We start from the raw sequence: 13,905 nt of genomic DNA, 5'->3' as shown, positions 1-13,905 counted from the left end.
CATGCTGTAACAGGATATTGTCGTTCCCAAAATATTTAGTCTGCAACAGTTACATAGTGCATTAAATATCATCAAGTAAAGGCTTTAGTATTTTTACTGCATAAACTAGGAGCTTATAAAGAAATTAATAGCTCAAGTTAATTGTTACAGAAAAAGAAGGCCTATCTGTAGCTATTAGTTCGTTAGCCCCCATGAGTTGCCTCAACAAACAAACATGATATTGGTCTAAGATGTTGTCAAAGGCTTCTATAATATGTCATTTTGGGTTAGGGTGACATTTAAAGGTAAAGAAACAGCGTTCTGAGAAAGTTTAGTAAAAATTGAGATAGACAAGGATGCAAAAAGCTGAAATTTGGAATCATTGCATCATCAAGCAGTTTGTTACAAATATTTTCTTGTTGTCACTAGACAGCCTTGAGGCAAGAGACTCACCTACTCGTATTTTGAATGACAGCACATTTCATGTATGAGCATGTGTCTTCAGTTTTATGATTTCTTGTTTGCTTAATAAATAAATAATTTAACCTTTTTCATGAAAAATAAATTTCATATAAAAATCTGACTGGAGTTTGATATGACCATGAAGGAATATAGGGAGGACTTATCAACGCTATTAAATATTCCATTGAATTGGAGTTCTCAAACCGATACTTGATCATATAGAACAGCATTCAGTTGATTTAGTTCTTAACATCAAAAAAATAATCCTCAGGGGCTGTTTTGATGATATAAATTAATGAGTGCCAGATATTTATTTGTTGTTAAATGGTAGCCATAGCGATAAGCCTTAGATTCTTCCCCTAAGCCATTTACGTTAGCAATTAGGCTGTTAGAGGGTGACAGGATGTAGAGGCTAAGACTGATTGGAGTCAGGTAATAACATTAAGTATCAATACACTAGTTACTTATTCAGTATCTAGCCAATTAGAACGTATCCTAGCCACTCTTCTCCCTCTAATGCTAACAAACATTTAATTATAACTTCAACAGTATTGTTCGTTTACACAAGAAGATTGTAAGGATCATAGGATAGATGTTTATGCGTGGCCCCAATCTCTAGTTAATGAGTGTATTATGGTTGTTTATTGTATTCTAGAGGTCTCTTTGTTCACTAATCAATTTAAGTTGCTAAGGAGTTGCCATCGAGAGCTCTGTAATTAGGATGGTGCTCTGAAATTCAGGGAGTAAAGATACGAATGCAGCGAGGCCAGGCTGAAAATTATCATCAATGATTGACAAATATACTTATAAAAGGCAGAATTACATAGTACCAATATGCTGGCAGTCTAGCGCACTCTGAGAGATCAGAATATGTAATAACTAGGCGCACACTTAATCTTCTATGTGGAAAAGTAGTCAAGTTATACTGACGGTTGTGTGCTTCGCTAGGAAACCTAATCTCTGGATTTGATCCCCGAGCGGCTTTAACTTTAGATTTTAACTGCTGCCCTACACTGTTAGTAGGTTTTTAGGCTTTCCTACAATACATTGATGGCAACATTAGCTGTCAAATCAACAATAGACAGGTTAACCCTGACAAGCCTATCTAGCAAAGAAGTCAAAAAGTGGCTCATATTGCAAAGACATGTTTGCTGAATTTTTTTTAATCTTTTTCTCTATTAAGGTAAAACAGAATTTTATATAGGCCTATCCGCTGCAGCCTATTCAGAAAGCTCGTCACAATTGTGTTGATTTTATATACTACCACTAGATACTGTCCCAAAGTAGGCTGGGAGTCTACTCTGTCCCAATATTGCCATCAAATTATCAATTGATAGAAGCTAAAGCTTGATCTACAATAAAATTATTACAGCCCTGACTTAGGAATAAAACTTCCAAGATGTTGTTGAGGCAACCGAGATGTCAAGCAATGATAATTGAGGCTTGTATATCTAGCCTATGCTTAAGTCCAACCAAACGCTTTCATAAACAATTGGCGTCTTCAACCGCTCTTTAGAACTGACTGGCAAACAGCGGGTGAGTGCTGGATCGCTCCGCTATTAGCCCATTCTAGGGTAGACTAAATCGTACAATTATATGACTGAAGGTGATCGCAAGAGGCAATCAGCGAGGTGAAGTGCTCAGCTGTGCATCTCTCTGATGGCGAATGACAGTCAAGCGAGTTTCTGTGAAACAATTGTTCTAAGAATTTCAAATGCTCAGATTAAATTGCTAGCGATCTCTTAACAGAATGGCTCTAAGCGACAATTAAAATGATTGCCATCATCTAGGATTACTCCAGAACTCGAAGGGGCTTGTTACTTCACGCAATAACTTTAATAGATTTGATGAATGCTAGCAATCACCTAAAAACAACAGTTCTTCCCATTTTAATCAAAGTGTATTTACTTACTCCTTTTCCTAATTAACTGACTTCTTCTTTGGACACCAAACAATTTGACAAAGGAAATCACTTGATGCTGAATTCTGTTTTCCAGTTCATTAAAATCTTTCTTAAACTTGGCGAGCATTTAGAAATGTTATCTGCATAGAAAATTATTACCTTCTTTAATTGCCAGTTTATACAATATAACGAGTTGCACACCATGATCCACAAGCTACGAACCCGAGGTGATGTTTTGAATGTTGTTGAGAAATAGCAGTAGTAGGTTTAGTAACGTAAACTTTCCTACCGCTGCTTGTACAAGATAGCTTGACTCTCTCTAACCCAGTCAGTCATTTTATCAGTGAGTGATGACACAACGACATAGATTTTTTCGTTACAAAATTGAGTACCGGCTATGCTGGTGGCTTTAAATATTTCATATTTATACTATATAAAGACCCTGCTAGTTCTCATATTAGCTAAGTATAAAATATTTAAATCTGTTAACATAGAAACTGCCTAATTTTATAACTAAGCAAGCTTGATCATTTACTTCATCAAAGCAAAACAAAGCAGTAAAATCTGTAGAAATATGAAAGCTTTGTTATGGAAGAAGCAAGCATTCGAAATCACATTGCAGATGCTAGTGACACTCCTTGTATAAGGCTTAAAGGTGTCAAGTTATTTGATAATATATGTGTGGCGAACGGAGCAATGGTGATCAACAGTTGTGTGGCAATATAATTCCAAGATAATTCCTCTTAAATAACCTATCATTGTTTATTGTTTGTGTCTTCTCTGTTAGCATTAGTTACTATCCAAGAACTCATTTTCTGGTATGACCAAGTACATAAAGATCTCTTTGAAGTAAATAATTTTTCATTTTAGAGTGTCTTTAAGACTTTGCTTAAATTGTTAAACTAATAAAATTGAATATTGTTGCTGTATAGAGAAAGATAAATATTTTAAAGTGGTTAGTCATTCATTATCTTGCAATAAAATTTAAATTATTTAAATTCAATAATTACAATGCATTCCCTACAGTGCTGCTAGGCTAATAGTATATACATGTAAATTCACAGAAAAGCTCGTGAACGAAAAGAATACATCATCTGTAAAAAAAGATGCTTTTTAACAATGTTAAATTTTTGGTACGAAAAATATTTGGTAGGATGTGTCAGTGACAGTATAAGTTTGCTAGAGAGTAAATATTTGTTCATTCAAACTCTAGCATCAAACAATACGAGTGGATTTTGCGCTAGATTAGGTTTGCACGTTCAGACAGTTAGAATAAAGATACTCGTGAAAGGATGCGCACGCTAGATTGCTAATGTCTTGCACTCATTTCTACAACCGGTCTAAATTGACATTTTCCCAGAAAGATTTTGATAGTATAATATTTGTCTTCAGGAAATATCCTTCGGTCATGTTGTTATAAACTACAGATTCAAGTTGTAAATTTATGTAAATATTGATGGAAATTGGCAGATTAGGTGGGATTAAGAGAAAGAGTGGCCAGTGATGTGTAATATGACAAGAGTGTCTGGCACGAGATGCGCTTACGGAGAGGCCCTGGTTACCAACAAACACCGCCTAATATTGTATACGGTTTGCTCAGCCATTCACTGCTGTTAAGTGCTTTTCTAAGTTCTACCTGAACATCTGCAGGAACAAAAATGTTTATAGTTTGTTGGCTATCGCATTGATTTACTTGAAGATCAGAATTGTCTCAAGAAATTCGCATATTAGACTAGTGTGATAATGTATAACCGTTACTATTATTGTAATTTATATTTCTTATAAAATTAAGTGTAAAACAACCCGAGTCACAATGAATAAGATAAGTTAAAAAACCTGAGAAGCAGAGAAAGATGAAGAATGTGGAAATACATCTGTAGCTAAAACAGCAGAGAAAAGAAACCTTTCTCTAAAATTTCTACAATGCAGTAAATATTAAACACAAGGTATACACATCCATTTGCCAACTAATTTTGTCTGGGATTATTCCCAGTTGGTCTCCATCAGGCCAACCTTGACACTGTTTGAGTCTATATTCCTATACTGAAGCTAAATTACCAATCTTAAATGTTTGATGTGGACAAATGGTACATTTGAAAGGATAGTAAATATGAGGATATTGATCATGTGTTCCTTATTCACACAGCATGAAGCTAAGTTAAGGGTGAGAGCTCGTGGAGAAGACAACTATCACCTCAATACCAACATGTGAATTTCAACATCTTACACAGCTTGGAATATGAATTGTGGTAACAATGAGCAGGTGCGTAATACAGCTGCCAAACTAAAATCTAGCAAACTAATTAGCTGTGAACATTTCAGTCAGTTGTTACGCTAAGTTTTTTAAGGTTTTCCCAACACAGCAGCAACTGTGATAGCTACTGTAGCTTAGACTCCAGCTGTTTTCTTAAGGGTTGTAGTAGGAGTTGTAGTAGGGACTATAGTAGAGGCTGTGGTAGAAACTGTAGTAGAGACTGTTGTAGGGACTGTGATAAAGACTGTAACAGACACTGTAGTGTAGACTGTAACAGACACTGTAGCGTAGACTGTAACAGACACTGTAGCGTAGACTGTAACAGACACTGTAGTGTAGACTGTAACAGACACTGTAGCGTAGACTGTAACAGACACTGTAGTGTAGACTGTAACAGACACTGTAGTGTAGGCTGTAACATACACTGTAGTGTAGACTGTAACAGACACTGTAGTGTAGACTGTAACAGACACTGTAGCGTAGACTGTAACATACACTGTAGTGTAGACTGTAACAGACACTGTAGCATAGACTGTAACAGACACTGTAGACTGTAACAGACACTGTAGCGTAGACTGTAACAGACACTGTAGACTGTAACAGACACTGTAGTGTAGACTGTAACAGACACTGTAGTGTAGACTGTAACAGACACTGTAGTGTAGACTGTAGCAGACACTGTAGTGTAGACTGTAACATATCCTGTAGTGTAGACTGTAACAGACACTGTAGCGTAGACTGTAACAGACACTGTAGCGTAGACTGTAACCGACACTGTAGTTGAAACCAGTTGGTAACGTACCAAGAGCTATGGTGGAGTTTGGCCCCAGACTACAAGCTATTAGCTACTTGTAACTCAATTCCTTTTAAAAAGGATCTATGCTTGCTGATCGTGTTAGTATAAAAGCCTTCACATCGGCTTAAGAGGTGCTGTGGCAAAAGAAAGCTTGCCAAGTTGGTTAAGTTCATTTCTGCAATTACAATCATTCATACCAACGCTTAGATTATCTTATGAGCTGAATAATTACCCCATTAGCTCAGAGGTGGTATCCCACAGTGACCAGCTCTGTAATTGGGTAAAACCTGATCTTTTCATAGGATGCAATAGCAATGACACCTAAAATACCTATTATTAAATAATCACTTGTTACGAGCCTTATAATTTTTTGCATTGCAGCGTGAAGGATGGAGTCTGCACCGAGGTCATCTTCTCACACCGAAGCAGAGGGCCAGTACTCAACTAAACCTTTGTTCTTTTTGTCACAAAACCCTTAAACAACATGAATAACCAAAATTATAGCTCATAACAAGAGTATTCTTCGCATTTCAGATGGCTTGCCTCAATCAAAGAGTTGCGCTCGCTCGGATATGTCAAATATTGTTGACAAGCTCTGTGAGTCTACATACCTGATTGCTGTAGAAATGGAACTGGTGGCAGTGTTCTTGTCTAAGCGTAATTAGGTAGTCTTTTATAAGAAAGCATATACAAAACATGCACTCTTACGCATACTGACTACAAGCTGTGTGCGGAACATTCCAGAGAAAATATCAGACATACACAAAAGTTTTTATTTCGATTTTGCTGAACTGCTTCAAGCTATGTGACATCAGCGAGGTCGTCTCTTTCATCCTTATATGAATGGAAAAGATTGACCTGTGGTCAGAAAAGCTAAACCCTTAACTTGGTCTCTATTCCTGCTTGTACCCTGGAAGTCCTGTATGCCGTGAAAAATCATCATTTGTAATAACTATGCACACAAATATTCGTGAAGCTGCAAGGTGCCCCAGTGGTGCAGTTAGTAGTGTGCTTAGCTGGGACCCTGTTTATAAGTGTTTAATTACCGAATTACCGTGTTGTGCAATCTTTTTTAGTGCTCTTACCATGGCTTCAGAGAGGCAGACAAACACAGTTCTTATTATAGTAAATATTTGCTTAATCCACTTTCAGCATTTTGTGGCAAAAATTTAAAAAAGCCAGTGCCCTGTGAATACCATGATATTGTATGCTTACACTATTGCCAAATATATATTTTTTAACCAAGATGTATTAAATTTGTATAAGTACGTATTTAGTTAATAGTAGCTAGTGCTTCAAATTGTCCAGACGAGCATAAAGGTAGTTAATCTATGAAAGCAAGCCTATTATAGGCAGGCAAATAACTACAACATAAGCTCTAATTGTCTCCTTATAATCTGATATAATTGTTGGAGGCTTCAAAGCTAATCCTTATTTACTTTTCATCAACCAATAGACAATCAATATTAAATAAGTGACCAATAGAAAGGCAAGGCTAGAGCAAATGAGCCAATGATAAGGATAAGGGATAAAAGATAAGGTAAATTTAGCTGTTATGTAGTTACATATGTAGATATATAAGAGATTTACTCCAATTGTTGGGAGTTTACTTGGCCAGTTGTAAGAGCACGGCGTGGACTCATTTACCTGCTCCTCATTTACCTGCTCACATGACACGAATATCTCACCCCCTGCACACGAGATACAAGGTAACTTCTGTTTCTCAACTTTAGTAGGGAAATTTGCTCTGATGTCTGACAAGTAACTAACCTAAAGTTTGCTTTGCTAGCTCTGTGTTATTGAAAAACTATGGCTTAGTTTTTTTGTTTTTAGAATGTGACAGCACATCCTGCCTAACACGAGCGTAGAATAATTGGTACAGTTTAAAAGCTGTATTATATACATGTGTATACATTTTAAAAATTTTGCAGTTTATTTTTACAATGCATCTTTGCATCTTTACTACACAAGGTGTGAAAAGCCTACCTTCTACACTTTTATGAATTGTGTTCATACATTACTCTTAAAAAGCAAAAAATGCCTTTAAAACATTTTAAAACATAAAACAGCATTGACACATTTTTTCTGTCAATTTTTTAATAAAACTGTTTAAATGAATACTTTGAAATCACCGGTTGTCAGCCGTATTGATTATATAAATTTGTCTGTGAGCAATATACACAAACCTTCCAACTTAATAATTCACTTAGTGGTTTTATTTATACTGAAATATTTCAGCAATAAAACATTTCTGCAATAAAAGGTAACACCAAACTATTTTTGCAGTAAATACAGACAGAGAAGTTTTACTATCTATGTTTTAGCTGATTTAGAGTAACGTACGTACGGCTATCAGTTGAATATAATAAAAAAGAGAAGGCCGCGTAGTATTTGTGGAACAACATAATTTTAGAAAGTTCATCAGAAAAGCTACCTAGGCACACTCATACAAGAATAGTTTGTGCTGATTAGCTAGATCAGGTTGTGGTGTTGCAGAAATAACCACAAAGTAAAAATCTAGTCTTTGACCAACAACAGATTAGATAGTTGCTGCCACTACAAACACTGCCATTAATTTCCTTTGTATGTATGACACCAGCTCTGATAACTTCCGACTCATAAAAATCAAAAGCATATGTTACTGCACTCAATAACTGCGGCAGCGACACAAAGGCTATTATCAACAAGTCATGGTAGCTCTTGGTCAGAGACGACAGCTTGGTTGGTACATTCTGATAGCTGTATTCAACTTACCTACTGTATGTATATCTCCAGTTTTACCGCTGCCATGATTGTAATAAAAGAGGGAAACTGTAAGAATCAATATGCCTCCTGTTTTCGCTAACTCTCTTACATAAACCTGTTAGAGTTAAGTGTCAGGGTCTCATCGCGGGTGATTAGGTTATTTATTTTCTGCAGATGGAAACGCCGAGGACAGCCAAGATAAAGAAAGCCAACTTCGCGAGTATAGATGACTTAGCAACATCAGATAGCCTGCACATTCCTGAAGTCGAGAGCAGCAGTGATTCTATTGATTCTGCCATGTCTCTAAAGGTATTGCCATGTTACTGGATGTTTGAACTATTAAACCTAAAATGAAATAATGTGACAGATGCTAATAGTTTGAACTCACTGTGAACTCACTTGCTGAAGAAGTGAATAGGTCAGATGACCAGATGGCAGTACAAGCGGTGCATATGGTGATATGAGGCTAAGGAGAGTCTTTCAATGATTTTTCTTCTAAAGCAGCGGCAACTAACCTTATCGGAGGTGATGAACCTTACGAATGCTGTATGTACACTCATTGAACCCTTTGTGGTGGGAAATATATACATAATATAGTATGATATACTATATTATAACATAACATAGTATTTATATATACTATACCATAATATATATATAATACATTATAACATAATATATATAATACACTGTAACATAATATATAAAGTATACTGAAATATAATATACTGCAATAAAATGTACTCATTCTATACTATAATTTTTCAGTATATAATATTTTAATGTATAACATATTAACGTATAATATTATAATTCTCCAATGTAATATAGTTCTCTACCATTCTATAATATAACCTAATATTATATAATATAACACATTATAGCATAATGTAATCTATATATATTATACTATATCTTATATAGTATAATATAGTATAAATTATATAATATATACCATGTAAGTGAAAGCAAACATGCTACTGCTGTCAAACACCTAAGAATGTCTCATCAACCCCTCAAGTTTGATCAAATGATCTTCAAGAAGCGCTGTTCTAAGATCTCTAGAAAACCACATGTAAATTTGTGTTGGAATATCTATTAATCATCCACTGTATTAAAATGTATTACTTATTTATTGGTAAACCATAATAGTAATTAAAACAACATAACCAGTTCTTAGAGTATATGGTAATTAACAAACATGGATGGGTGTTCTAGCCAGGTTATCATTCATTCCATTTTCATTCTTTTTTGACTTTTATAGATCTTCCTCCTAGTTAGCATTAGTTTCTATGACATTTGTGGCTTTTGATGTAACGCCCCAGATGATCTTGTTATCAATATTTGTGACAAATATAAAGCTTGTTCAAAAATAGAGATTAAGCCTATAGCCTATGTAACTGGTGAGCAGGCGTGGCCTAGAACACCTGACCCAGAAACAGCGGGTTGGGTTCAATTCTGGTTGTAATAGGAATGGCATCCAACCCTAAATAGCTTTTTGCAACTGAGTATGTCTCCAGCAATCGAGGATCTCTGGGCACTAGGCTCAGGCATGTTCAGGCCAAATATGCTCATTCGCTCTTCAATTGTTCAGGTAAAGATGGAACCATCTCCAGCCCAGTCTCTCAACTCTTTTTCTTTACATTCGGAGAGCTACCACGGGTCACATCATGCGACCGAGTGGGAAGATACGGGTGGAACATCACCCACAAGTCCTGCTTACAGTGATGACTCAGGCTATGGAAGAGAGTTTTGCAATCCATTGACCCTTTCATTTTCAGATGAATGTAAGTCTGAGCTTTAGAATAGTTAGATTTATATATAAATAACTACAGTGTTGGGACAGGGAACTGCACTTAACTTTTTTTGGTTTGTTGTTTTTCTCTGTAATCACTACAGTACTGTTTCCTGCTCCCGCTCTCATCAGGTGACTGATGGTTTATATGCATGTATATATACACAGATATACATGTATATATACACAGATATACCCGTCGCAATTTAGCTTTCTATATAGCAGATTGTTGCTTCAACTACTATATTACACATTTTTCATCTAAAATCTCTAAAAAAGATGAAAACCAAATATTGTTAGAAAGTATGCTATTTTAAAGCATTGCTTGCACCTTTCAACACTCAAGTTTACGGTATCAATACTAATAGGGCCTTGACCTTTGTGAACAAATAGTTCTGCCAAATTATAATAGAGTTTGGAACAATCTGACATAGCAAATCTAAAATTAGTTTTATTTGCACGACATTATTAAGCAATTAAAAGTAATTTCCCAAAGAGATGCAGAAAACTATTTAAAAGTGTCTGAGAGCCAATATCGAGAGACAACCATAATATAAGATTTCAACTGCGTTGGTGACAAAGTAACTTAAATGCCAATTAACCCAAATAGATTTGACCGAAGTGACTAAGTGCATTTTAGACTAATGGTTACACTGTCCAAACCTATTAATGGCAATCACGCAGAGCAAACGTATGTTATTATACACTTGAGAATGGAGAGAAAGTGACACCTTGAAACTATCACCATGTTAGAGATTAAAAAATTATACGCTTGACTTGCCAATACGGTTGGAAGAAGCATGGATGTCAAATGGCAATTAATGATAATTATGACAGGCAATTCACCAGATGTTGATTCTATAAGAACATTTGACTATTAGCTACAAAGAACCTTGTTTCAGGAGTTTTCTTCTCTCTAATGCACTAAGGAAATATCAAATTAGTTTAAATCTCTTTTGTTTTGATAGTGGCTCAACCCAATGACCCCTAAAGATACCTTATTATAACAATCTCAGTTGTAGTATATTATGTACATTATATCTCAGTTATAGTATATTATGTACATTATATCTCAGTTATAGTATATTATGTACTTTATACAGTAGTATTTTTTCCTATTTTGATTTCTGTCAAAATTTACTGTTGATGTTTATTCAAGTCTGGCCTTTTCACTGTAGTACGTCCAAATAACTATCAATTACGCTGTTTCACCGCTGTATATGCAGTAGTGAAATTTTTGAAATTCATTCAAATAGTAGTGAAATGAAAACCCTTTTGCTCAGCTGTTTATATATTTTTAGTGAACATAGGAAACTCTGAATGTGTGATTTTGTGTTTTTTAAACAGGTTTGAGTCAAATAAAGTCAAGTTACGAATAGCTTTTCCAAAGTGTTTTTATTATCTTTCTAAAGCAGTAGTTGGCAGCTTGAGGTCAGAGAGGATGTCAATTGCTTAAACTCGGTGATGCACTAGTTACATGCTAGTATATTTATTAGTTATTTTTATGATCTTTTTTGGACAAAACATTGTGAGCCAAATACTCACATTCAAAGCAACTTACATGCACTGCTCTACGAAAAGTAGAAATGCATTCGAAGTAGGCAAAGTCGTACTTTGCCCAGAATATTGATACTTATTCTTCCACACATATGACAAACATTGTTTTCTATTTGGTGACATCAACACGCTACACCCACCGTCATATACTTCCATTTACGAACTTTCTTTTACTACAACCTTCAATTCACTATCCCAACTCCTCAAAAATACTATTAGATTATCAACATTTAAAACGCTTTTGTTCAACTCACTAAGTAATTTCTGACTTTTCTCTTTTAATATTTTTTTTGGACATGTAATGGAAAAATAATTTTGTTGAAGATTTCTAAAGCCAATAAAAAGTCATACACACAAGTGTTTTTATTAGAGCTGCACAATGATCGCGTTAATTAAACTATAAACGCCGACTAATACAAATAAACGATTAACTGAGTTGGGCCAACTCATCTTCAATTAAAATGCAACCGAGGTGATGATCTTGATGTGGTTTCTTTCCTTTGTACTGTTTAGTACCATATGTTAGTAATACTAACGTAGCACGTTACTACCATTTAATTTACTAACAAATATTATGACACACAACACTTTCTAGCCAATTAATCAAACCACAATTATTTTGCACTCGACTATGAAAACACAGTGAGTCGCTAACATTAAACTTGTTTATACAATACGATGCACAAGCGCCGTGCTGATCTAGCTGTAAGCGGCCATGTCGTTAGTTGTTTGAACATTTTTCTAGGTAATAGCAACAAAAGTGATTTCAGTATTATTTAATATCTTACAGTTTATTTTTGTTTATTTTTAAAAACTTCCTTAAGTAAATTATACATGTATTTTCATTTTTCAAAAAAATCACAATCATATTTCAGCTTCAGAATATTAGTAATATAAGATTGACACTTTATTGGAGCATGAAAGCAGAAATATGTCTTCCACCTTAGGTAGCGCATTTCTGTAGGTTGTTGGAAGCGTAAACAAGAAAGTGAAGTGCAGTATATGCCAGAAAGAATTTGCTTACCACCACAGCACATCATCATTAAGATATATTTTAACTAATTCTCATCCTACCACGTAGAAATCATCACCAGCTGTCGCAGACAATAACTAATACTACTGACTACCGGCACTGCTGTCCCCTGTGAGCGGCTATTTTTTAAAGCTCTGGCAATAATGTATGTAGGAAGAGGGCATCTCTTTATTCAGATAATGTGAAAAAACTGTGCTGCCTCAACTCTTGGCTGACTTAATTATAGATTTTCATAGACAGTTTTCATACTCATAATAATGATTACATTTTAACTTATGTACATTGTACATAACATGTACTACTGCTAACAATTGTTTAAAATATAATTAATCTATATGTAGCTGTATTATTTGTTTTTGAATATGCAGGTTTTTGCTAGATCAATTCTAAGATTAATCGAAGATTAACTGGTTCAGACCAGTTATTAATCGCGATCAATTTTTATAGTCGTTGTGCAGCTTTAGTTTTATTGCTGATTTGGTACAACAGTAATTGTTTTTCACTAACGACCATAACAAACATCAAAACGTCGAAACATAGTTGATGTTTCGATGTTATTGATGTTATCGTGTTGTCAATATATCGGTGTATCGATAGATTGATGTATCAATCTATCATAACACAATTGTGTCAATTGTATCGATTGTATTAATGTATCGATGTATCGACGTATTAATGTATCAATGTACTGATGGTATCAACTTAAAATAATAGTAATTGTTACCACCAAATTATGTTTACTCTCAAAAGTATCTTACCAACCCCTGAAGTTTAATCAAACGATCTTCAAGATGATCAATAATCTACAGCAGATAGTCTAGAGCTAAATGCTACATGAAAGCCTTCTATAGATTTTGTACTGTTTTGCTTCAAAGAACGCTAAACCCATTTTACGAATGCTTCAGATTCGAGTCCATCAGGAGAAGACGGGTGCCGAGAATCTCGGTTAAGGAAAGTACGGAAGCAGAGGACTGTCTTTGAGACAACCCAGCTAGAAATGTTGGAGACGACATTCAACAGCAACCCGTATCCTTCTTCAGAAGATTATGATAACTTAGCTGCTAAAGTTTCCATCGATGAGGCGCGTTTAAGAATATGGTTCCAAAATCGCAGAGCCCGTTACAGGCGATCGTCAAAGAGCATTCCGAGTACAATCCTTCCATCCACTAATTTTCCATTGTCCAACTTCACCAGTCCGGTACCTCCTACTTCGCACTCCTCTGTAATGATGTTTGGTTCGTATCCATTTCTTTTTGGAAGGTTCTAAAAGGCGTGTTGCAAATGTGATTCTATTTATTATTGTGAAATGAATGATGAAGGTTGTCGTGATTGGACACTCTTTTCTGCTCAACAAGTTTTGTGCAATATGATGAATATGCTC

The 13,905-nt window shown here is 35.2% G+C and overlaps 1 protein-coding gene across 1 annotated transcript; it reads left to right on the top strand.

Moving 5' to 3' along the window:
* The first annotated feature begins 8,533 nt into the window (after nucleotides 1–8,533).
* LOC137405312 (retina and anterior neural fold homeobox protein 2-like) lies at nucleotides 8,534–13,791 on the top strand. Its single transcript, XM_068091539.1, has 3 exons — nucleotides 8,534–8,664; nucleotides 9,734–9,926; nucleotides 13,430–13,791. The coding sequence occupies exons 1-3, from the start codon at nucleotides 8,623–8,625 to the stop codon at nucleotides 13,789–13,791; spliced, it is 597 nt and encodes a 198-aa protein (XP_067947640.1). The 5' UTR covers nucleotides 8,534–8,622.
* Nucleotides 13,792–13,905: the final 114 nt, after the last annotated feature.

The sequence above is a fragment of the Watersipora subatra genome, chromosome 9, assembly GCF_963576615.1.
Source record: "Watersipora subatra chromosome 9, tzWatSuba1.1, whole genome shotgun sequence".
NCBI lineage: Eukaryota > Metazoa > Bryozoa > Gymnolaemata > Cheilostomatida > Watersiporidae > Watersipora > Watersipora subatra.
The sequence above is the reverse complement of the archived record's forward strand: the minus strand, read 5'-3'. Positions and strand labels throughout refer to the sequence as shown.